Source organism: Trachinotus anak, unplaced genomic scaffold, assembly GCF_046630095.1.
Source record: "Trachinotus anak isolate AG129_WGS33_773 ecotype Australia unplaced genomic scaffold, CSIRO_AGI_Tana_v1 ptg000009l, whole genome shotgun sequence".
Taxonomy (NCBI): domain Eukaryota; kingdom Metazoa; phylum Chordata; class Actinopteri; order Carangiformes; family Carangidae; genus Trachinotus; species Trachinotus anak.
The window spans coordinates 11,276,398-11,300,018 of record NW_027273860.1 but is presented as its reverse complement, the minus strand read 5'-3'; the positions used below and the strand labels follow the sequence as shown (position 1 = coordinate 11,300,018).

The following is a 23,621-nucleotide window of genomic DNA, read 5'->3' as shown; positions in this document are numbered from 1 at the left end:
GCCCTTGGCAGAGCAACACACACATACATACTCACAAGTCTGGGGGCCTGACCTTTCCACTGGTCTCTGACGTTTCATAATATGATTTATGGAATCCACCATGATAGATGCACCCTCTCTCCTAGTCATTATCATTACCTGAAAGTTTCATCTCTCTCAGAGGCAGGGGTCAGTCCCATTCCCCCTCCCACACGTCTTGCTTCATCTGCCTGCTGCTGCTTCTAATATCCGCATTGATTTACATACATATGGAACTATGTGCCAAGATAGGTGAGTGATGAGGGGACAATTATCAGTGATGATGTCAGGGAAAAACTTTCATTAATATCACTCTTTGTTGTCATTACACTGGCACTGGTCCAAGGCCAGCCAGCTTACAGAGCTGTTGCCAGGGCGTCATCATTCCTCTCTGCCGCCATGGTCCTGGAGAAGAGTGTTATCATCCATAAACGATCAAGCAGTAATGACCGGTAATGAATGGAGCATCATTAGTGGGATGTACTAGATGGGTCATCATAATAGGCACTCATGTAAGTGCGGTGTGAAGAGCAGGGGACTCATTCAGGGTGATGTAAGTCCTCAGGTACAGACCAGGCACTGCCACATACATGTTAATTGTTCTTTTTCTGAGGAAAATCTCAGTATTTTTCATCTGGATTCACCTGCCACACTTTTTGGTTTCCCAGATCAATCTCCACTGGAAAACCGATGACACAAGCCAAGTCAAACATCCACCTTCTCAACTCTTTAAACAATGATTCATGCAGGTTGTTGTGCTTGTCATAGCCAGGTACATCATTCACAAGAAATAACATAAAAGACTCACAGACATTGAATGCTGCCACATGGACAGACTTAGAGGTCACATATACCAAGTGCTGAAACTCATTTACACAAAAAAACGGTCATGTATTCAATGTATACACTGCAGAAACACACACACACACACCTCCCAAATGTACAGATGTACACATAGATGGAGGAAGTAGGAGACAGCTGAGCTATAAATTTACAGGATAGAAGAATGGACAAAGGCTTCCATTCATGAGACAGAAACTCATGTGTGTATCAGGAGGAAACAAACTCAGCCTAATTAGTCTGACTGGCTCTTTAATAAAATATTTGATTAAGGTTAAATATTTTCGAGGTCATGTTATGTCAGTCAGGAAAGACTTTGTTCTGAGTCAACAAATAAACTTTTTATTGCCATGTGCAAAACAAGAGAAGAAAGGTGAGAGATGTGAGAATCTTTGGCGATTAGACCCCATCGTGATGTCATCATATTTAAGAGGAGGGGGCCTGTGTGAGTCATAGGAAATCCCCCCAAGTGTCAGGGCGTGTTGGTGGGAAGAGGAGTATGCTGAACATCTAGATGTGATGTGGAGCGGAGTCTGATGAGCTCGACCTGGCGAGGATATGAAGACTGGAGGTGAATGTGGTGGAGGAGGGGCGCAGCAATTTGCACTGAAATCACATCATGGCGGAATCTGATTGGTTACCGGCTACCTGTAGTCAGCTAATTACAAGACGTGGGGGGAAGAGTGCAAGAGAGAATTGGCATGAATGAGGTATAAAGATAGCCTTCATGATTGAACTTGTACTTAGCTTCACTGTCAACTCAAAAAGTTAAAAGTAGAAGAAATTACAGTTAAGAAAATCCTGGAAGCTTAATTGGACACAACCATGTAGCATATATTTGCATTGCCATTAGTTAATGTCAAACTATAGAGGCTTATTGTGTATCTATTTTATTTATTTTCAAGACACTCTTCTCTATAATTCTCCCACTAGGCAAAAATACATGTGTTTGTAGGTGATACAGAGAGGGTGTTGTCCTGGTCGGAGGTGACATCATCGGTCACCTCATTTAGGTTAATTCTAGCATTTGTCAACAAAGGTTTTGAAACTATAGCAACCCAGGTCAGGCGTTACCATGGGGACAGCCACCGTTTGCATTCCACATATAGGCGAGATGGAGCCAGAGTTCACCCTGTCATCTCCATAACACCCAGTGCAAGCAGTAGAGACACACACACTTCCATTCCTAACTATATCCTAGTATCTCGCTCTTGTGTTTGTCAAATAAGCTAAGTAGTGTGTGTGCATGATTGTCATGAATACAGTCTCTGACGTGGTAGCTTGTGACAGAGTTTGAAGAGCATAAACACTGTCTTAAGACACATTAATATGGGCTTAATCCCCTTTCCTCTCCACTGACATACACTAGGAAAACTCCAAGCAGGGTATGTTTCTGTGGGAAGGCTGATCGTCTTTGACAAGTGCACAGTAAGGGCTGGAGGTCCAGGGTTGGGGGCCTGTCAGATGTAAAACACACATGCTTTGATGTGCACCTCCAACGTGCTGAAGCCATAGCAAACTCATGCAGCTGTAAGTCTTGCATCAGTAGACAGATCAAATCAGTACTGAAAATGCACTAAATGTGTGTGTGTTAGCCTTATTGACCTTTCCGGGGCATCCCCTTTGTTTTACACAAAATAAGGTATTACTAGACTTAAATTTCCACAATTTGGGACACAGACATCTCAAAATGATTGACAATAGGTTGTTTTAGGTAGGTTAGGTCATGATTTTTAAGAAAAGTACACTTCACAAGCATGATAAGCATTTAAAAATATGTCACATTTAATATTTGTAGGGGAACACTACCAAAACACAGTGCACGAGCTTTACTCCTGAGGTCAGTCTGGGTTCAACCTCCTCAAACTTTAATATACACCGATTCAGACACATGCTCTTCAGTGATGCCGTTGCTGATGATTATGGTGAAGATGAAGGCTATTACTGTCGCTTGACCTATCTGCTCTGTAGCAAGAAGAAGAATCAAAGAACCCAAAGAGACCCCCCTCTGCTCTCTGCTAGCTTGTTTTTCAAGACAGCAGAGGCAAAGTATCCATGTTATTACAAATATCTGTTCCTTCTATAGCAGTGGGCATGGGGAGGCCTCCTTCCCCACTACTGCTCCCTGCAGAGGCCTCATTTGTTTCCCATGAGACGGAAGAGGAACTGCTCAAATAAAAGCTGACCCTCTTTGGACTTCACAGCATCTTCAGACATTCAGGCACCTTGAGCAAACATAACAGTGAAAAATGCTTTTTGTCAAGGCCCTGCAAAATTATATGTTTAATTTTGCCTATAATTCATAAGCATGACTTTTCATCAGTTCCTGGAGCGTTTTTGTCTGAACATTAGATTCTGCAGTGATCGGGACATTTCTTTCTGCACCACAGGAATTTAAGAGAAAAAAAAAGTAGCATGTGATCTTACTTGGTTCACAAACTGAATTCTTCACAAAACTGCTTTCTCCTTTAAGCACATCTTAATTTCACTCACAGCAGCAAATCTAATAGTCCTGTTAATCAATCAACTGTCAGCGACAAGCTGCATCCTAATGAGATAAAACAATTAGCCTCCCTGAGGCTGTCACAGACGGGTCTCTGCTCAGTCACAGTATGTGAAATGAATCTGTCATCCACCGTTAACCTGCGCTGGTTGTTATACATTAAGGCCACTCCCTGGTCTGCAAATAATGTCATCTACACTGGGCCTGGACATGTCTGGACGCTAAACATGAAGCTACAGCAGCAGATGGTTAGCTTAGTTTAGCTTAGCTTAGGGAGAGAGAAAATGGTAAAGTAGCCAGTCAAACATTGTCCAAAGGTACAAAAGTCTAGTTGTAAAGTTAATTAATATGTTATATCTAATTTATATGTTAAGAACTTTATGGTTTTACAGGCATTATGGCCTATTTCCAGGCCGTGTGCAGTGACTTCCTGGAGGTTTCTTGTCACTGTGAGGTCGCGAGCCAACAATTTGTGTTTTTACACCTTTTCATTTGTTTGTGTGCAGACAAAACAAACAAGATATAATGTATTAATTAGTAAGTTTTAGAGGTGCCGGTAGTCTGATTTTGTCACCTTTCAACAATACTTGGCTAGCTGTTTCCCCCTCGTGCTAAACCAAGCTAACCATCTGCTGGCTCTAACTCCATGTTCAATGTACAGACATGAGAGTGGTATTAATATTCTCACCCAACTCTCTGCAAGAAAGCAAATTCCCAGAAACGTGTTATTCCTTTATAATAGGTAAATATCAGATAAATTAATAATTGGAAAAACGCTGTAAATATCCAGAGAAAATCATGTCTGAAGTGTTCAGATTTCTGGGAAATTACAGTAACCAGAAAGAGAAAGGGGAAAAAGGGAGAGAGGTGAGAAGCAAAGGGTGGCTTTACAACACTCAGCGGGCCCCCTGGCACAATTGACTGGAGACCTGCCAACAGCTCACATTCCTGCCTTTCTTTTGGGACCCGAGGTCTGGGGTGGCAGAGAGCAGCTGGGCAAGACTGACACCGGGGTCACAGTGATTCTGCACAGAGATGGTATAAGAAGGAAAAAGATAAACAAGAATGAGACAGGTGAGAATGAGGTGAGGAAGAGAGAGAACAGACGCAGCACCACAGCTTACCCCTCCCTTGTTCTTATTGTCTCCTCCCGTGCGTGTGATCGACCGGAGGGAGGTGCTCAGCTGGGAGTGGGGAGAGAGAGCTCTGAGGGAGAGGGCGCACACACAACATGAGAGACACTGGACTCTGATCAGAGGAGGAATGGGGTGTTCTGTTCTGTAGGTTGCTCTGCAGACCTGTTTCTGGAGGGAAACAGAGGGGCTGGACATAGGAGACGGACACAGGAATTCCAGGTCACAAGGGTTCCTGTGGCAGAGCGCAGTCTTGGCTGCGTTGGGCTGGGCTGGTATTCCAACCTCTCCCTCTCACGGTCATGAGCGTGACGGGGTAGAGTAGGACGACAGTGGGAATAAACATATTTTGAAGAGGAGAACAGGGTGTTTAATCACATACTGGGGAAACCAAGAGGCTAGTGTCTCACTTCAGGGGTGGACTTCTGGCCTGACCCCCTCAGGATGGGATCCTCTGTGGAGTTTGCCTGTTTGTTGCTGGTGGTTTCTACACTGGGAAAGAACCACTTGGTGTATGGTGGCTGTTCAGGCAAATGCTGCCAGGGCAGAGACTTGAGCTGTTTGACCACTGACTGGAGGATGGACCGTGTGTATGGGACATGCTACTGCGACAAGGGCTGCGTCAGGACCAAGGACTGCTGCTTTGACTACTTAACAGAGTGTCCAGGTGAGGGATGAGTGGAGGGCGCACTCTGAGTGTGAATGAATCACAAGTGGAGGTATCGTTTACTTCTTTTGCACACACCTTAACTTTATGATATTAGTGTGAGATAACCTGTTGCATGAGATAACCTGAACTCTGGCTAAAGGTGGATTTTCCTCCTAATCTGTTTATCAGACAGAAGACATATATAGTTGGAGAAGAAAGATTATTTTCAGTACCGGGGCAGCTATCTCTATCATTATCTGATGAGACAGAGCTGGCTGGGTGTATACCTTACAAGATTTTCCATACATGCAAGATTATTTGTGCATTTTTATCTTCTCTCATGTGTGGTTTGTTCTGAATTCTTTGCCTTCTAACTTTTGTGGTAATCCTAATACATTGCCTGCTACATCACAAAAACAATCACCTGCAGCTTCGTGTCTAACCTCATTTTAGTGGACTGGCCCACATAACAGAATGAGTCCAAATATTTGAAGAATGTGATTCTGTCAATCTGCAATTACAGTTCCAGTCAAACAAGTCGAGCGTACCTAATGTGTGTTATATGCCGGTAGTCACCAAATCTGCATGCTTAATACATCAAAGCTTGATCATCCAGCACAGAGAATGAGTGAAAAGAAAAATCACAGGACTCTGTGATTGAGCGGGTTACTCACTTGGCTCTCAACCCACTTGTAGTAGAGCAAGAAACACTAATTCTACAAGTCACAATCGATGCTTCATTGATCTGAAGTTCTTTTCTGGATACTTAGCTTAATTACACTGTTTCACAGAAAGTTTATAATTATGCAGCCTGTAAGACTGCTGCAAGCTCCTACTGATGCTGGGAAATTGTCACCACTGTGCTCACTTGAATCTGAAGGAGGCAGTTAATGTTAGGTCCAACATCTCTGAGTTTCATAGCAGTTTGATTGTTTGCTACCACAGAGGATATCCTGTAATAATTCGCACCCCCCCACCCCCCCACCCAAACCCAACCCCTGACCAACATCCAGCTCAGGATTGTGTCGTGAGCGACTGGGGCTTTTGGAGCGGCTGTGCAAAGCCCTGCAAGCCTTCAGTACGAGTCCGTGTCCGTCAAATAGAGCAGCAGCCCATTAACAGCGGAGAGCCCTGTCCCAGCCTGGAGCAACGAGCTGGCTGCAGGGAGTACAGAGACCACCAGGGTAACCCCTGTGGACTCAACTCAGGTATACAAACACCCACATTCCCTGTTTTTACTTTATCTGCAGCTGCATGTTACTGTTTTTATTTGATTTTACACAAATTTTTTTCTTGATTGTAAAGTCCATTTTGTGACCGTGCACTTTAAAAAGGCTAAACTCGAACTAATTGATACACTGAATTTTTTTCTCTTGTCAGGTCCTGCATTCATCACCAGCATAGAGTTTGGCAGGGGAAGGCCTAAGCATGACAGCTATGGAAACCCCCTGGACCCTGGGTAGGTTTCATATCCTGCTCCCATAAAGCCTCCTTCAGTACTCTGAAACTGCACGACCTCAGGTATCTTTAAATTCAAGAGTTGAAAAGTTCATGAATGCTGCCAGGGGTTAATCTCATTTTAGCATTATACTGTGAAACCAAAACCTTTCAGAAAAAAAAAGATAACAGCCTAACATTTTCCTCCATCTGCATCAGCTACCTGTAGGTGTTTGCTCACCTGTCTGTCTGTCCGCACACCATTAAATAAACCCGTGCAGAGAGACTGCCCACAACCCTTTGAAATGAAATACTCAGACTTTGATGAGGACTGCCACATGAAAAGCACATGCACAAAAGGTTTGGATGACAGGTGGTGATGCACTGTGAGCAGCTCAGAGTACCTGTTGGCTGAATTATTTCCATTTCATGCCACACCGAATCATGTAATTATTAGGGGTTACTTTCTCCTTTCATAAAGTGCAACAATAGAGCACATCAAGAGGTGCTTGATGCCGTCATCCCATTGTGTACATTACTTTTGTCCTCCATCTTGATTCATTGGTTCATTGGAATGACTGTGTGACCCTCATCACCCTCAGGTTCTGTATGGAATTCACACTGGAGTCCCGGACACCCCACTGTACTGTGCAGAACCGGCCACACACACACTGGATGCGCTACATAACAGAAGGCTTCAGAGTGTGTGTGGCATGTGAACCTCCTGCCATGCGAAACAATAGTGGCAGCTGCCAAGGAGATGGTCAGGAATCAGACAAGTATGAAGTTATGAACCTTTACATGCATGTTCTTTTTAGAAATGTTGCTTAAGGCTGAATATATGTAGGAAATATGTGACTCAACTCAACTGACGAAGCATTCACCTTAACCAGGTTGAATCTGAGCGGTATAAGTTCCCATGGCCTACAATTACACTGAACGTACCTTTGAGAAAAGCAGTAAATCAGTAAATTAGTGTCGGAATCTTTTCCCACACAGATATTTATGTAACAGTGTATAAAAACCATTAACATCCGGGGTTGTGTTGCAGAGAAGCATTGCTCCACTGGCAGGCAGTGGGGAACCCTCAGTGCCGTGGGACGTGGAAGAAGATCCAGAAAACCCAGCAGTGCAACTGTCCACCACAGCACAGCTTCGTCTTCATCTGATCCAAGCAAAGCACCACAGAACAGCGCTCTGATCTGGTGTCCACAAAAAACATTTCACAGGCAAGCTCCCCTCATCAGTGGTACTGACACAGTGTGCTCTCAGATCAGATGCCTCGACACTGCAGGCTTCCAATACTAAAAAGAGACTTAACACTTGATGATGGTGCAATGCAATTACCAGTATGTTTCTAATATGCTACACATTGATTTAAAAGCATTTTGAAATCACCATGCAGATTTTCCATTGCTCTGTATAATTTTGTAGCATCCTGTGTAAAGACACTGTAATCCAGTATTTCACCTTTTCCCTGTACACATTAAGCACATATCAGCTGATTTTGTACATTTTTATTTTAAAGCCACTGTTTTCATATTTCTTAAAATTTTCTGTCAAAGCTATTTAAATTAAAATGATAAAAAAATAAAAAATATGTGTTCATTTAGCTAAGGAAAAAACAAGACACCATGAAATGCTCCCTATCATAGAGGGCACAATTTCAACAGCTTAGTATAACATTAACTGAAAATGTTTTAGCAAGTTAACTACCTAACCCCATGTTTTTTTCATGGCAAACTGCTGCATTGTACAAGTTAGAGATTTGGTATTTGATCATCACAATGCATCTATTATAGAAAGCAATGTGAATAGACCAGTTGGATCTGTGCTGAGTGCCCTCTGGTGGTATATTTTCTCGGTGCAAATAACTGCTGTATAACACGGCATTAACATAAAGGAACACATTTTCTGTAAATAAAATAAATGGACCAGATAAGTCACTGGTTATTTACAGGCAAACTGCTACATTGTACAAGTCAGGGGGGCACTCTGCCTCTTCAACTGACTTTATGTGCCCTCAGTAAAACTCTCCAGCGGTCTTTGAGCATGGTTCCCGTGCGCCCTTCAAAGTCATAATCCTGTAAAATCCGAGACCACTTCCCCAGCCCGTGACGTTTAACACCAGCCTCCAGGTATTGGTCCAGCTGATGTGTCCATTTCTAAACAGAGTAAAACAAAACCTTTTTTTGGAATTTGGGCCAAATGAAAGTTAGCACTGAGTGATTATTGCTTATATTGACTTGATTTGGGATTAATTTACTAAACACAATGTTGAATAAGCAGTGTGGTTCAACTCACCTGAGGTGGTTTTCTTTTTCTGTAGGTCTCTGTGGTGCCCTTTGACTTCTCACATTCATTCTCAGAAATGTGTGAAACACGTGCAGTACGGATTTCTAGATTTTATAGAAAATGAAAGTACTGCCACGTCAGATTAAAGCAAAATACATTTTGTTCTGAAAAGAAATATTAAAGGCAAAAAAAAACAAACAAACAAAAAAAAAAGTACCACTCTTGGAGAGTCTTCTCACAGAGACACAAGGCTTCTTGCAAGAATCCGGTTTCCATACATCAGTAATTTTGGTTGAGAGTAGTTTCCGTTTTGTTCTGTGGAAGTGCAATACGGTGTGGAAATATAATTTGTTACCCCACATAATGTCTTTTATTTAGTGTTTAAGACAGCTGGCAGAATTTACCCAAACAAAAATATATTCCTTATTGAAAATACACATTTTAACATGTGATATGACTTCCAATCAATATCACAATTATCTCAAACTTTTAACTTGATTACGATTAATGAACAATACTTTGGTGCTTATCAGTCTCTCTTTTTTTAACCCATGCACTCTTCATATTCCACAATGTGATTGTGTCCCAGGTGATAAAAGAAGTTAGTTAGTTAACTTAAGTCACTCTTCCTGCTGCATTTACCACTGTCTGGTAGGACCCAATCAGGAGATGAGGCAGGAATCTGCGCCCTTGTTTCCAAAAGTCTCAGTTTTTGCCCGTCCAGATTCAGTATAATTTCCAAAAGTCTCAGTTTTAGGGGTTCAAAAACTCCCAAGTACTGGATGCCAGTTGTAAACGTAAAACTAAAACTTATTAGTGTGGATGTGGCCTGAGGCTCAGTGTTTGTGCTGGTGTCACCCACATCGAGTGAACACAGACTAATATTCGCTGGACGGGGCGGAGTCACGTAAGTGAAACGAGGTTGCACTTGCTAAGGCACGCATTGGTTTAAGTATTCACTAAATTAACCAACATGAGCAAGATTAAGCTGAGGGGTTCTAAATGTCGGTTTCGATACTTTTTCAGATCATTTCCCAGCCCTAACATGTATATTGTTCAATATAGAACAGAAGTTGATGCGTAAATTTCAATAAATACAAGTAGTATTAAAAGGTTATTTCCTACCTTCGATTCTTCTCCGTTGATTCGTTGTCCTCGGCTGAGAGAGAGCTCTCCTGTGTCACCACGTCCTTTAAACCCTCGGTGTTCGGTGATGACAGGGCCATCGTAGTGGCTGCCTGATAGACGGAGAGGTAGACATTAACACGCAGACAAACATCAATTATGTTGCTAAATTATTTTTCTATAAATTATGTCACATTTTCATAATTTCCCAAAGCAATTAACTTTCAGGTTTAAGCATTGCTCTGATGCGAAAGACAAACTAATGAGACTGCTTTATAATAGCCTTTTAAGTTTAACCTTGGTCAGCGGCCTCTATGTAAATCATTCCTGAAACTTTCATGAATAACTGGACCCTGAGGACGGCCTTGCTGAACGTAGCAGTTTGCCCTTCCAACTAATTTGATGATAAATTGACAATTAACTGTGAATGATAAGTTCACATCAGTACCTTCAGTTACACAGGGCGCCATTACTCAGAAGAACAAGAGCATAGCTGATCAGGTCTGAAGACAAGACCAAGAAAATTTATTGGCTGTTAAAATGTATTTGTTAATCCTTGCTGTTAGCTTAAGCAAAACATTGGACAACTTATGTATTGGCCAAGTAACTCATGTGTAAAATCCCCATCTCATAAACAGCCAAGTGGCCAAAATCTGAGAGTGCTTTTCACACTTGTTCAGACATTATACAGTCAGATTCATGTGTGATATGTGTGTTTCAAGCATCAAATACAGCAGCATTCATCACGTCACTTTCATCTGTGAGCAAGGAGGGAGCTAATCCTCTTAGTCTATATCTTGCACTAAGACAAAATCATTTCTTTCCCAATTATTTTCTTCCCTATTTTTTCAGTCATACAGAGCTTGATCCTTAATTTTACTCTGGGATTAGTCCTGCAGGGCCAGCTGTATAAATTATTATTTTCCAAATAACAGTGTAGAACTTGTGCTTTGCCCTGCAATCCAATGAACTGGGTTTCTGCAATGTTCAACGAAAGTAAAATGACAAGCTTCTAAGACTCTTTAATACTACAATGCAATTTAGTAACTTTTACTCGGTCATACAGGTCAGGCTAAAGCATACAGGCCTATGGGGCACAGGTCCAGGAACCTGAGAGATCAGGCCAGAGTCTGTGTATAAAGTGTCTGCTACCTTGACCTGTGGCTTGTTTGAAAGTTACAGAGCTCAGTTAAAAGAGTACAATAACAGGCAAAACTTTCCTAAAGACATGTTGTGTGGTTGTTATGTGTCTTTCAGTCTGGGAGTCATATGTGGAGGAGTGTGGGGGGCCTTTTACTTGTCTATATCCAGGAGCCCATTGTCGCACAATCCATCCATGCCTAGACCCAGATAAGAGGCAGAAAATGGATGGAAGGATTAACCAATAATTAATTCTCTCCCTACAACTGAAAGCTCCGACTAATGTTGCTGTCCATCGCAGGCCAGAAAAAAATACTCAAGACCTCTGTAAAGACTTCTAAAAACCCTCTAAAGCAGTTTTGAGGAATCTTAATTCAGTACATTTTAAGACTTTTCAAGACCCCGTGAAAGGTCGTGTTATACTATGCTGAACATATCCTCCACATTTTCCATGTCTAAATATTGCAGTCTACTGCTGTGCAATCTATTGAAACAAATTCAATCAAATTAATACATGTGCTAGGAAATGTATCTGTGGTGTGGAGAATTTTTTTTTAGGGGCCAATTGGGCCTTGTGAAAAGCTGGTCTACACTTTTTATGAACTAGGCTGAATGTGAAAGGAGTGACCTTGTGTGATTTTGACATAGGCTGTAACCTGTACCTTCAGAAGGTAGTCAGAGGGATTGTTCTTCAGGTAATCATCCACGTAGGATTGAATTGTCTTCAGCAGGCGGCTGAAGCTGAAGCTCATGAGGAATGGGTGGTAAGTGTCCCTCTTTGTCACCACTGTTGTAAGCTTCACTCTCAAGTTCTGTTGAAAAAAAAAACAACAGAACTTGGCCACCAAATATTCAAGTATTGACCGTGTGTTTTTCAAAAGAAAAGAGACAATAGACACACAGACCTGTGGGAGGTCATGGTTATTCTCAAACCACTTGAGGGCAGAGGAGGCAGAAGATTTTTTGCCTTTCTCCAAGCACACAGCCACGGACTAGGAACAGAGCAAATGCGTTAAAAAAACTTCACACTCAAAATGAGGACAAAGCGTCTCCGTGTAACATCAGGAATTTAACTTGTATAATGTATCAACTTTATTCCTTGAACTTGATCTTTCACCAGAATTACACTTAGATCATTCAATAACACCAGGATGCATTAAGAACGATGTTTATCTTGCTGGTGTTGTGATCCAATTATCAGACTACAGTAGAAACATACACAACCCTTATATACTGTAGGATTACCTGGACGAGCAGAAGAATGCTTATGTTTTTGAACACACTTTCATCTGCCACAGTGTCCTCTAGCTTTGACCATATTTTGGCAGCGGACATCAGAGGCATCACATGTTCGTCCTCCTCAAACATGATATCTGGAGGAAAACAGTGTTGAATAATAAAACAAGGCCGTGAGACTGTGTGCATTTGTAGTGAAGGATACGTTTTTAAACCACACATTTTCAGCTGAAATTACTTGCCTGATATTAAATAACAAACTAGGTCATCAGACCATTGACCCAAGGTCTCTTATATCTATGGATTTTTACATGAGCTTAAATCTCAATCTAAAAACACTCTGTTGCTTCAAAGTTGTACGGTCCGACCTCCATGTAGTGGTGACTTCCTCTCATAATAAGTGATGCAAAACCAACTTTTACAGATGACTTTTAAAAGATGTTCAGAAAACGAGGAAACCCCGATTCAGCTTCTGACTGCAAAAAACTTACCCAACTGCTTTCCATGCATGACTCTTGCGAGGAAGGCACAGATCATAGTTTTCTCATCATAGCGGTCTCCTTTAAGAGACAGATTCTGAGTGATGGCTAAAAAACAAAACACAAAAAACAAAGATAAACTTCACTAAGTCGTGAACATAATGGCTCCGTCCACACATTAATGGATCAATATGTCATCCATGTTGATTTCTTAACATAATTTAAATTTTAAGATGTATGAAGCCTGTGTTGTTCATTTGTGCGCATGAATTGTTGGCGCTATTTCCTGTTCAGAAGTTAGCCATAAGTAACTAGCTAATGTTTTGTTAGCAGTGAATAACTTACCCTCGAAAACCGAAAGCGATTTATTGAATTCGTCAAAGTTGCCCTCCTCGAAACTCCGACACAAACTTACAAACATGAAGTCCAGCATCCATTCTGCTGCGACAGCCGAGACGTGGGGGAAACTCACACTTTCATCGATATTACCCGCATCTTCAGCGGTTTTATTGTTTACTTCTGGTTCCATATCTGTTTATAGTTTGAGCGCTTCTTCTTCTTCTTCTTCTTCTTCTTCTTCTTCTTCTTCTTCTTGTTTGGAAATAGTTTCAATTTCCGCGCTCTTTGCTGTTTGGTGCTAGTTCAGCGTTGCGTCATCAGACCGCAGCGCCCTCTGGCGTTAAGGAGTAACTACAACATACAAATACACATAAATACACACAAATACAAACGTACAACAGTAATCAGTGGTCTCCTAACTGTGGAGGAATAAAGTTTTTCCAGCCAGGCAATCCATAAAATGAGATTTTATAGCTTTGAGTGGAGAATATTAGCACAGAATTACATCCCCTCAAGTTTAAAAATCAATACTTGAACATATTAATTTTACATGTTATTGACATGGGTGACATGGGTGTTCATTTTACTTAAATTCCAATTGAAAATGTCTGCAGTGTGTAGGCCCCAAAACTCTAACAGAAAAAAGAAACGCGTGCACAATAGAGCAAAGTGAAGTGTCTTTGTGGGGTATGGGTAAAATTGGTTATATTAAAAACACACATACAAAACTGTCAATACTGAAAGTACTGAAATTTGTTTTGCAATAGATACTGCAATCCTAATCTCCTGACGCCATGGATGTAATAGGTACTGACAGTATAGTCCCATGCAATATAATGGACCACTACATTAGTATAGTGCATTATTAACCTCTTTATTTTCTGTCAGAGTGTATGGCATTTCATGCCAAATCCTCTGATTTTGAGGTTGGGGAGAGCTGTTTATGTTCAGTATCACTCTTTGGCAGCACTTCACAACAGAAAAGGGGAGATCCACTAATTGCATCTAATGGGATGGAATACATTTCCCCCCAGTGATAAATCATTAATTAGTCAGTCATGCCAGATTACTGAGTTGTCTACACTTTTGGGTATGAAAAAAAAACTTTGCATACCTTCTTGCAGCAAATGCAATGTCAGTTTTGATTAATGATATGTAGAGATGATACATAAACTCACGCATTTGTATGATATTATGTAATGATCCTTAACATACAGAATCTTTATCCTAAAATGCAGATGTGCCCTACAAACATCAGCTTATTTGTAGAGAGAATACCAAACACACACACGAGTTATATACACATTTATTTGTTATTCTGCATATGCTAATAGACGTAATGGGGAACAATGCTCTACAGAAATGTTGACATACATGTACCATAACAAAGTGTTCTGTGGTCACATAATTGTTTGGACTACTACATGCATACAAAGATGTTGCTTTGTACATAAACAGTCTGTAGCTCAGAATGTGATTAATGATAATGCTCTCCAAAGCTGAACAGAGAAAAAATGTAAGAGGCAGAATACATAGAGACATAAGAAGAAACAATATAGCTTTATGCATTTTAGGGAGCAAGGTTTGGTAAGCACGCATGAGTGACACAGACAATACCCATTCTCTCAGAGAAAATAAAGACACAACCTTTCCACTCTGTACAGTATCACAGATGATAATGCCTTTGTGAGACAGTAAGACAGAGCACGGTCTTTTTGCTGTCAGCTCACAGAATTAATTTCAGTATCCACACAAACATCATCCCAAGGGGATATAGCTGATCAATCCAAATTCCTTGTTTCTCTACCCTACCTGTCAAAATGAAGGATTACTTGAGGCTAACACGGAGACATGATTACTACAAACAACGGATGAAAAAAGACTTTTGCACGTACAGGTACAGAAAAAAAAAAAAAATTTTAACAAGAAGGTTATCATCTAACCTTCCTTCATAAAGAAAAAAAGACAAATGAAAACCCCAAACAACAGCAACCACAACTGACCCCACATTTTCCTTTGGAGATTACCAAAGAATCAGAGTTTCCGATGAGAGGTCGATCATTTCACAAGGATAACTCCGTGAGCTCTCACATGAACCTCTGATTACCAAGTCATATTATGTTGGTCTGGGCATACAGTATGTACACGGACAAAAGGAAACATGGACCACAACTGATATGATGTAACCATTTGGGAGTGCTCGTTTTCTTCCCTCCTCTTTACTCTCACAGCATTCCCTTATCCTAGACTTCCTTTCACCCATTGATCACTATTCCTGAGGGCATGCCATGGTTTAAGAGCCTCTGAAGCTGTAGGGACTGGAGCATTCAGTGGTGTCAGCATGGGAAATAATCAGATGGATCAGTTCAGTGACAGCAGGGATGTCTTCCTGCCTGTCTGTGGTCAGTTAGACCCATCGTGCTCCTTCCTTCTATTTCTCAGCTCTTAAAGTTTAACAGTCCAGCTTCTCGTTTGCTTGTGCTCCTTCCTGCCTCACTGAAGACTGATGGGGGTGGATACTGAATGTGGTGCACAGATTACCCAGGAGGAGGGAGAAATATTGCCGCTCCTTACTCCGGGAGCCGAGACATCAATATGGATTTGACAACATCACTTTTCAAAAAGTACAGAAGTAACTAGTTGACATGAACTGTTAAAGAAAAAACAGAATCTATCCAATCGGAACATCAGAGAGTTATAGAAAACCTGAGAACTCAATAACATTACGTGTATCTATTACATAAAGACCTGATTTCTCCTATAAAATTAGAATTTTCTGTACAGTGCTATATGAACAAAGCAAAATGACTTGCTACCTTCTCATAAACAGCAGTGTTATGAAAAGGCACGCATCATTTCAACCACCATATGGCAGGAAATTGTGGTCGTGCTCCATTTTGGTTTTAGAAAAAATAGAATCATTCTCAACGTTAATTCACAAAAAACATAAAATCCTTTGTGTGTGGCCATTGAAATTAGATTATCTTAATATCTTCCACAGATATTTGTTAGATTTATGTGTAAACCTAACAGCAATATAAAAGGCCCAAAGTGGTCAATTTGGATCCCTATTCCCACAGATAATCAAATATGAGGTCCATTGATACCTGGCATTAAGGTGCTTGATAGCATTATGCCAGTCATATAATATGAAAAAGTAAAAGTCAAATTCTCATTTGCATTGTTTGTGAGATTCTGGTAGTTGTAATACTGTTTGCCCCATATTAAAGATATAACATTTGAAAAATACAAGTAATTTCTGCCTGTACACTTACAAATTCCCATAGACAGAAAATAAAGTGCCACAATTCTTGGCCTGCATAGATTGCAGTATGTGGTATTGCACATTCCACACCTCTCTGTGAGAACAACAAAACATGATAATAATAATAAGAAAAAAGAAAGAAAACAATAAAACAAAAACCAACATACGTCCTGTCAGTACCATTCTGGTTTGTGTGGCTTTCGCAAACACACTTACGAACACACTCAGCCAAGTGTCATGCTGAAACAATAAACAAATATTCCAGCAATAAAATCGGAATCAAAGGCAACATACAACAGATATTTTCAGTCAGTGTAAAACAAAAGTGAGACAGAAGACGAGAGAGAGAGAGAGAAAAAAAACTCCTTTGGGTTTAAGTTTGACTGAAAATAGTTTTGTTCACAATAAAACACAATAAATTACAGTCCAAGACACTATGGATATACAAAAAAACCCCAAACAAAACAAAACAAAAAAAACAACAAAAAAAAAAAGATGCCTTAAACTTGTCAGCAGGATCGGTTAAACTTGCAGTAGTATGGAACAAGTGTCAACAACATCAGGACGCTGAGGATAGGACAATGAACACAATGCAGGTAAACAAACCATAAGGAAAACAACAACAAAAAAAAAACGGAACTACTTTCATAATACATGTTATTACCATATATGTTATGATGCAGCTGAGATAGATGAAAGCTTGTCTGTGTGCTTGATTTGGTCCATTGATATCACAAGGAATATGGTCATTTTTTGTGGTAATTTATCCCTTTTAAACTGCCAAAATAGATAATCATAGTTTAAAGCATATATGTGTATTAATGGCCAAGTCTACTGTGCTGAATTTAATAAATAGTTTTAACTTTGTTTTATGGAATCTCACTTACCTACTGTAGAATTTTTCTACAACCAATCTAGGTCTACTTTTTTTTTTTTAGCTTATTCTTAAAACTACTTTTAGATGTATATATCTGATGTCTGAGTGAGTAAATAAGATTTATTTTGATGATTTGGATGGAATCAAAAGGCTGAACAAGGAGCGAAACATCTTAAACCTTGTCCTAACTTCTGAAACCACATGATATATATTTTCAATAAACGTAGTATCCGATAGTTTCTGTCCTTACTGGTTACATAGATATGTATTTGGCAACTACAGGTGTATGCGCTTCAGAGGAATCAGTGTTTTTGTCCTTCTTGCCCACGTTCATTAATTCAAAGATTAAATATTGGATGCTCAAACTGAAAGTTCAACAGTCATTATGAAAACCAAAAGCAATAATGTCAACGTTACAGTTTCATACACCATTTTTCACACGAAAAAACATTACAGGGTCGTCATGGGAACACTTTGCATTTCCACAAAAAGGTAATGATATGTTTTTTTTTTTTATAAGTCGCTACGATGCAACACCGGTCTGAGCTGAGGGCTCTCGATTCAACCCCTCCTCCCTTCCCTTTTCACATTACAAATATTTGTACCTTCAGTGACAGTTTTCCTTTGCCGTCCTGTGCATTGTCATTGCCTTAGATGTCCTAGTATTTACAGTGGAGCGCTTTCAGCAAACTAAGCACCGTAAAATATCTGTCTTTTTTTAAATGCATGCTTTTTACAGATAAGTCCCTCTGTGCATTTCCTTCTTTTGCTAGAAAAAGGAGACTGTCAATATGTACATTGGGGGGACCAAAATGTCTACATTAGATGATGAATTCCCTCTGTTTTTAAAGAGCCTCCTCTTTGAGCCCACTGTTAGTCCCATAGTCATTCTTGAATCTGCACGCAATCCTGCAGTTTCTTTTTCAGCAATACACAACAACACAAGTAAAAGGGACTTGTCATGCCATGCAAAAATATCTTTCACTACAACTGCACCCTTGTCCTTTCTTGCTGCTCTTCCACACACCAGGCTGCGGTTGCAGTGGGTCTCTTGTCCCTAAGAGCTTCCCTTACAGTCACATGCTGGTTTCACAGGTTGGAGAAAGGCTGCCATCCCCAGGTATCAGGTGGATATCGGATGTAAACATGTGGTTCTCTACTTTGTGTCCACTTTGGTTGCTGTCAGCCTTGACATCCTCGCCTGCCCCAACCACACCTTGGGTGCAATTTTGTGCTGCTGTCTTGGGTGACAAGGGCGCAACTGCAGCACCTGCCACCTCCATCAGATGCTTCTCCTCGTGGTTCTCTGTGGATTGATCTTCATCACCGGGTGGGGTGTCTACCACGAGCCTCTTAGGGGACAAGGGGCAGGTCTCCTCCTCTGTGATGGGAAGCAGTTCGTCTGAACTTCGGATGAGCGGTGACGTCTCTCCCTCTGGAGACTCGTCTTCCAGGATGCTGGAGCTGATGTCTCCAGGAGAGGTAGTGCTGGGCGGTGTTAGTGGGCCTTCAGCAGAGGTTTTGGTGAAGTTGACCTTTAACCCCTTTATTTTAAGAGGGTTATTCCCTCTTAGAGAACTCTGGATATTCTCCACTGCACTGTTAAAGGTCTCCCCTTCTTCTATATGGAGCTCTGATCCGTCACCTGGGTTGACGGATTTATAGAGGTCATCTTTGAGTTTGATGCCAGGAGAGCTCTGGTCATTGCCTGCCCTCAGTTGGCTAGGATCAAGAAATGGTGGTGCCTTGGGGTGTCTGATTTGACACGGTCCAGCATCTTCATCACCTGAGTTGGAGCCCTGGTTTCTAAGGTCAGCTGAACAGCTGGTAAAGTTATCTGGTGAGGAGGGTTGGACTTCCTTCATCTCCAGCTCCACCTCCTCCTTTAATGTAAATTCAGGGCTGTGAGATTTCTTCGGTGAGGCGGGGGCAGTCATAGTTGTGCTCAGAGTGCTCATGGAACTTGTAGTGTTGAGGTTAGTGAAGGACTGTGACTTGGTCATCTGGTTGTACATCTCCTCCAGTTTCTGAACATTAAGGTGCTGAGGGGTCCTGTTTGTCCGCTGCGGACTTCCAGTGGTGGTGATGGTTATACGATGAGGGGAACTTTGAGGCAGAGTCTCTGTGTTTCTTTTATCAGGGGACTTTAGGTCGATTTCGGAGCTGGCGAGCTTGGTTGAGCCGCCCCAACGGCTAGGCGACAGGTGGTTGTCAAGGGAGGTTTTGTCCTCTCCTTTCTCTACCACCACATCCATCAGTTCCATACTGCGGGCAAAGGCATCTTTTAGGTTCATTGACACAATGCTGCCATTCCTCTTGGCTCTCTCCAGTGCCTCCCTCCTCTTGATGGCCTTCTCCTGCCTCTTCTGCTCCTTATAGAACTCAGAGAAGTTGTTGACAATAATAGGGATGGGTAGGGCAATTACCAGCACTCCTGCAATGCAGCAGAGCCCACCCACAATCTTTCCAAGCAAAGTCTGTGGGTAAATGTCACCATAGCCTACTGTGGTCATTGTGATGGTTGCCCACCAGAATGAGGCAGGGATACTGGTGAATTTAGTGGCATCTTCATCTTTCTCAGCAAAGAACACCAAGCTGGAAAATATCATGATGCCCATGGCAAGAAATAGAATAAGCAGCCCTAGTTCATTATAGCTCCTCCTCAGAGTAAACCCTAAAGACTGGAGCCCTGTGGAGTGCCGGGCTAACTTCAGGATCCTCAATATTCTCATTATCCTGAAAATTTGAACCACACGGCGCACATTTTGGAACTGTAGCACACTCTTATTGGACTCTGTTAAGAAGATGGTGACATAGTAGGGCAGGATGGCCAGCAAGTCAATGACATTCAGTGGGCCTTTAAAGAACTTCCACTTATTAGGAGAGGAGAGGAAGCGTAGGAGGTACTCCATGGTGAACCAGGCAATACACACGGCTTCCACATGGGCAAGCTGGGGGTTGTCATTGGCCTGGCCGTACTCATCTGTGACCTGGAGCTCTGGTAAGGTGTTGAGAGACAGAGCAATGGTGGAGAGGACGATGAAGAGGATTGATATGATGGCTAGAACCTGTATAGGGAGAATAGACAGGAATAACATATTAGAGGGAAACCAAAAACTGTATCCATGTTCAGTGAAAAAGCTTTCATTGTCATTACTGAAACACTGAAATAGAGGATACATATTAATAATTGATGTAAAGAAATACATAATATATATATATAAAATATATATATAAAATATTGACTCAAGATATACATTACTTCTTGTATGACTTCTTGTATCACTTTGTCTCTCTCAGTCAACATATTGTGATTCTGTTGTTTGCAGCAGATATTGGACATACTTTTTGGTTATATAAATATAAATAAATATAAAACAAGGACAGTAGTGCAAAAAGGTTTCAAAATGAATAATTCAAACTTTAAATGAATGCAGCATTGCAGGAAAGACTATTTAATGAGGAGGACATTTAAACAAGAGAAAGTAACTTGTCCAGAAATCAGTTTTGGAAATACTGTAGAGGAGTGTGTTTATGTGTGATCTCATTTACAGTAGAGAAAAGGTTCAAAGGATTTTGGCTCCACCTGTTGGCAACAGTCGAAAATTCCCTCTCTGTGTCCTAACATAATTTATTATTTTCAGTATACAAAGAAAAGTAACTGCACCAAAGTTTTTGAAACCTATTGTTTGTTCTGGTGAAATTTACAATGGAAATATTATGCTTTGATATTGTTTCCTGTGCCTTCTGTTTGGTAAGGGGATGGGCAGGAACATCCTGCATAATCCTATGAGGTCAGCACAGCATGAGGCTGCGTTTCAACTGTAGCTCTTTACCTTGACCAGGATTTATTGACCCCAGTAGATTAAATCTGTCCTTAGATGTTCTGACTGAGGTTTGACATTTATTAAAATGAGACTGTGCGAGCAATATATGGTAAGGGGAAGAGTGTGAATGTCACATCATGTTATGTGATGAATAGGTGTTGCCTTGCTGGTCCAAAGTGAAGAGTGCTACATGGTAGTACCTCTCCATATTTTATCTCTGCCTCTGCCTTGCAGCTAGAGCCACAGATATAACTCCTTACAGTCCTGCTGGGATTAGTCGATGTCCTGTTTCCACAACTCAATTCAGTGTCTCAGCCCACACAGGTGAAAAGTCTCTGTCCTGCTCTCCACAGCACTGCAGCATATCCTAAACAATCAACTGAAATCCAGTGAAGGGGGAAAAAAAATCTGCATTCTTTTGTGTGAAGCCCTCTATGACCCGAGCAATACAAAACCTATTAAAATCTAATGAACAAAGATTGAAGAAGCTCAGTCAAGATAGGCAAACAAAGTGCCCTGAATACTAATCACAAACCACATTAAGTTGCAGAACACACTGATTATCTACACTGTGCAGTCATGAGACACTCGCTGGATCTCCTTTGTGACTTCATTAATTTAGCAAATATTACATATTAGTGAATATCATATAGGGATGGGGCTCAAGGATTTTGCAGCACTCAGAGGTTAACCATACTTATAGTCTATCCATTAGCCTGTAAATAGTGCTGACACACTGAAAAAGCTCGTAGGCTAGTGACATTGCCTGAAATAGACAAACGTAAATGTGTGTATGAAAAATGCTTTTACAGACAGGAAATTCCTACAATTAAGTGAGAAAAAACAAGAGACAGAGAGTGAAAAAGAGACAAGGGGGTGTCACGGCTCAGCAGAGGAAGTGTTATCACTAAATGAATGCTGGTGCTGATTAGGTTAAACCTCTTAGCAGCTAAGTGAGGCAACCTGGGCAGGCCTGGCACTGAACTGAAGCTGAGAGACTGCGGAGTCACAGTGAGGACGCAGATTGCTTCCTTACTCGATCAGAGGAACCTTTGCTTGTGTCCCTGTTGCTGAACACCTTGGCACCAAGTCAGCTCCAAAGGTGGAAGAGTAGATTAGAGCATGAGATAATGATTTTCCTCAGTTTATAGGATTACTGGCGGTAAATTGCGCAGGTCATGCAGCTGATTTTTCAGATACACCACAAGAATAAGAATAATATGTAGAAATACAGGCAAACGATAGCTCATTCTTTAGAGGTCAACTATTCTTTATTTAGATTCACATTAACTGCCTCAGAGGAGACAGTTAATCTGCTACTGTTCCACACTTTGGCGCAAGAGAGGCCTTTAAAGCTACACTATGAACAGCTGATTGAATGGACACACACAGGCAGAGAGAAAGTGATTAATGTTTTCACTGATCCACACCCATACAATCTCACCTTCCTACACACCCATGCACCCTTCGCTCATGGACACCGGCAAATGGCATTTGAGCATGAGGATGAGCAATCCTGAGGTGGCTTGCATTAACCTACTGTAATTGAGTGGGAGTAGTTAAGAAGATCAATTACTTGGACTCAGTCTTCTTTGCCCCCGATTTGCATGTGTGGCGTCATTAAGTATAGCATCAAATGCCGTGAATGGTGGATTAGAAAACGGAAACAAGTGCAGCCGCGCCAGTTGACCTGGACGTGACCCAGTAAAGGAAGAGAACTAAAACAAGATATTTCACTGAGCTGGACACTAATCTGTGGACACTTATTCTTTTCTACATTTTACTGTGACTTCTTTGGAATATGTGAAAAGGTTATATTGCTTTTGTTTTTATGAAAATCAGTTTTAAAGAAATCTGTTCCACAAATTGCTGAATGTCAAGATAAACAGCTACATTAAATGTCAAATTATCAACCAAATGGAAGTTGTCATAAGTCAGACATGTTTTGGGTTTAAGACCTGCTTTGACACAGGTTTTGCTGTATGTAACCATTTCTTTTTATCATCTAGTAGTCAGGTCAGGAGACCTGATTGGCTTAGAGAGTAGGGTAATGTCTTCAGATGATTAGGCAATGTATGACATCCCTTAGTTGTATGTGGTTATTCAGGCTCTTTTACGGTTCTTTCCCTGCACAAACTCTATCACAGAAACTGTTTAATATGACTGAGCTTCAGGCTGCGTTACTTTTACAATCGGATGGAAGGCAGATGGAAAAAGAGAGAATTATTGAATGTCACATGACTTTTATTTTTATACAATACTCTGAGGATTTTCTTTAATACTGTGCTCTTTACTCCGCAGCACATTATAAAAGACATTATGAAAAAATAAATCACTTGACAAATGTCCTCACAAAAACAAAAACCAGCTGGCTCAACTCCTCAAGGGACAGCTTAAAAAATAGTGCCAGTGAAGGTATAGGCAGCACTTTAATGAATATCTCTTGTGTATCATAGGA

At 41.0% G+C, this 23,621-nt stretch overlaps 3 protein-coding genes across 3 annotated transcripts in view; 1 reads left to right on the top strand and 2 right to left on the bottom strand.

Annotated features, from left to right (window-relative positions):
• Positions 1-76: 76 nt before the first annotated feature.
• On the top strand, positions 77-8,015 carry LOC139625392 (somatomedin-B and thrombospondin type-1 domain-containing protein). Its single transcript, XM_071485335.1, has 5 exons — positions 77-5,161; positions 6,157-6,351; positions 6,524-6,602; positions 7,183-7,359; positions 7,632-8,015. The coding sequence occupies exons 1-5, from the start codon at positions 4,939-4,941 to the stop codon at positions 7,747-7,749; spliced, it is 792 nt and encodes a 263-aa protein (XP_071341436.1). The 5' UTR covers positions 77-4,938; the 3' UTR covers positions 7,750-8,015.
• Positions 8,016-8,082: 67 nt separating this feature from the next.
• Positions 8,083-13,463, bottom strand: terf1 (telomeric repeat binding factor (NIMA-interacting) 1). Its single transcript, XM_071485332.1, has 9 exons — positions 13,201-13,463; positions 12,868-12,963; positions 12,386-12,513; positions 12,046-12,132; positions 11,803-11,952; positions 10,001-10,113; positions 9,093-9,190; positions 8,885-8,979; positions 8,083-8,745 (listed from the first exon to the last, which is right to left on the bottom strand). Exons 1-9 carry the CDS (start codon positions 13,382-13,384, stop codon positions 8,584-8,586), a joined length of 1,113 nt encoding a protein of 370 aa, XP_071341433.1. The 5' UTR covers positions 13,385-13,463; the 3' UTR covers positions 8,083-8,583.
• Positions 13,464-14,484: 1,021 nt separating this feature from the next.
• The window catches only part of LOC139625384 (potassium voltage-gated channel subfamily B member 2-like), a 78,642-nt gene continuing 69,505 nt past the window's right edge, over positions 14,485-23,621 (bottom strand). Inside the window, exon 3 of the mRNA XM_071485322.1 lies at positions 14,485-20,404. Within this exon, the coding sequence (XP_071341423.1) occupies positions 18,413-20,404 (1,992 nt within the window). The 3' untranslated portion in view covers positions 14,485-18,412. The remainder of the gene's footprint in view (positions 20,405-23,621) is intronic.

Bases quoted from the DNA above. Each gene is read 5' to 3' on its own strand.
- LOC139625392 (XM_071485335.1), top strand. From the start codon at position 4,939: ATGGGATCCTCTGTGGAGTTTGCCTGTTTGTTGCTGGTGGTTTCTACA. The intron at 5,162-6,156 runs GTGAGGGATGAG...ACCAACATCCAG, and splicing joins CTACTTAACAGAGTGTCCAG to CTCAGGATTGTGTCGTGAGC. The intron at 6,352-6,523 runs GTATACAAACAC...TTCTCTTGTCAG, and splicing joins CCCCTGTGGACTCAACTCAG to GTCCTGCATTCATCACCAGC.
- terf1 (XM_071485332.1), bottom strand. From the start codon at position 13,384: ATGGAACCAGAAGTAAACAATAAAACCGCTGAAGATGCGGGTAATATC. The intron at 12,514-12,867 runs GTAAGTTTTTTG...GTTTTCCTCCAG, and splicing joins CATGCATGGAAAGCAGTTGG to ATATCATGTTTGAGGAGGAC. The intron at 8,746-8,884 runs GTGAGTTGAACC...TACTCTGTTTAG, and splicing joins GAAAAAGAAAACCACCTCAG to AAATGGACACATCAGCTGGA.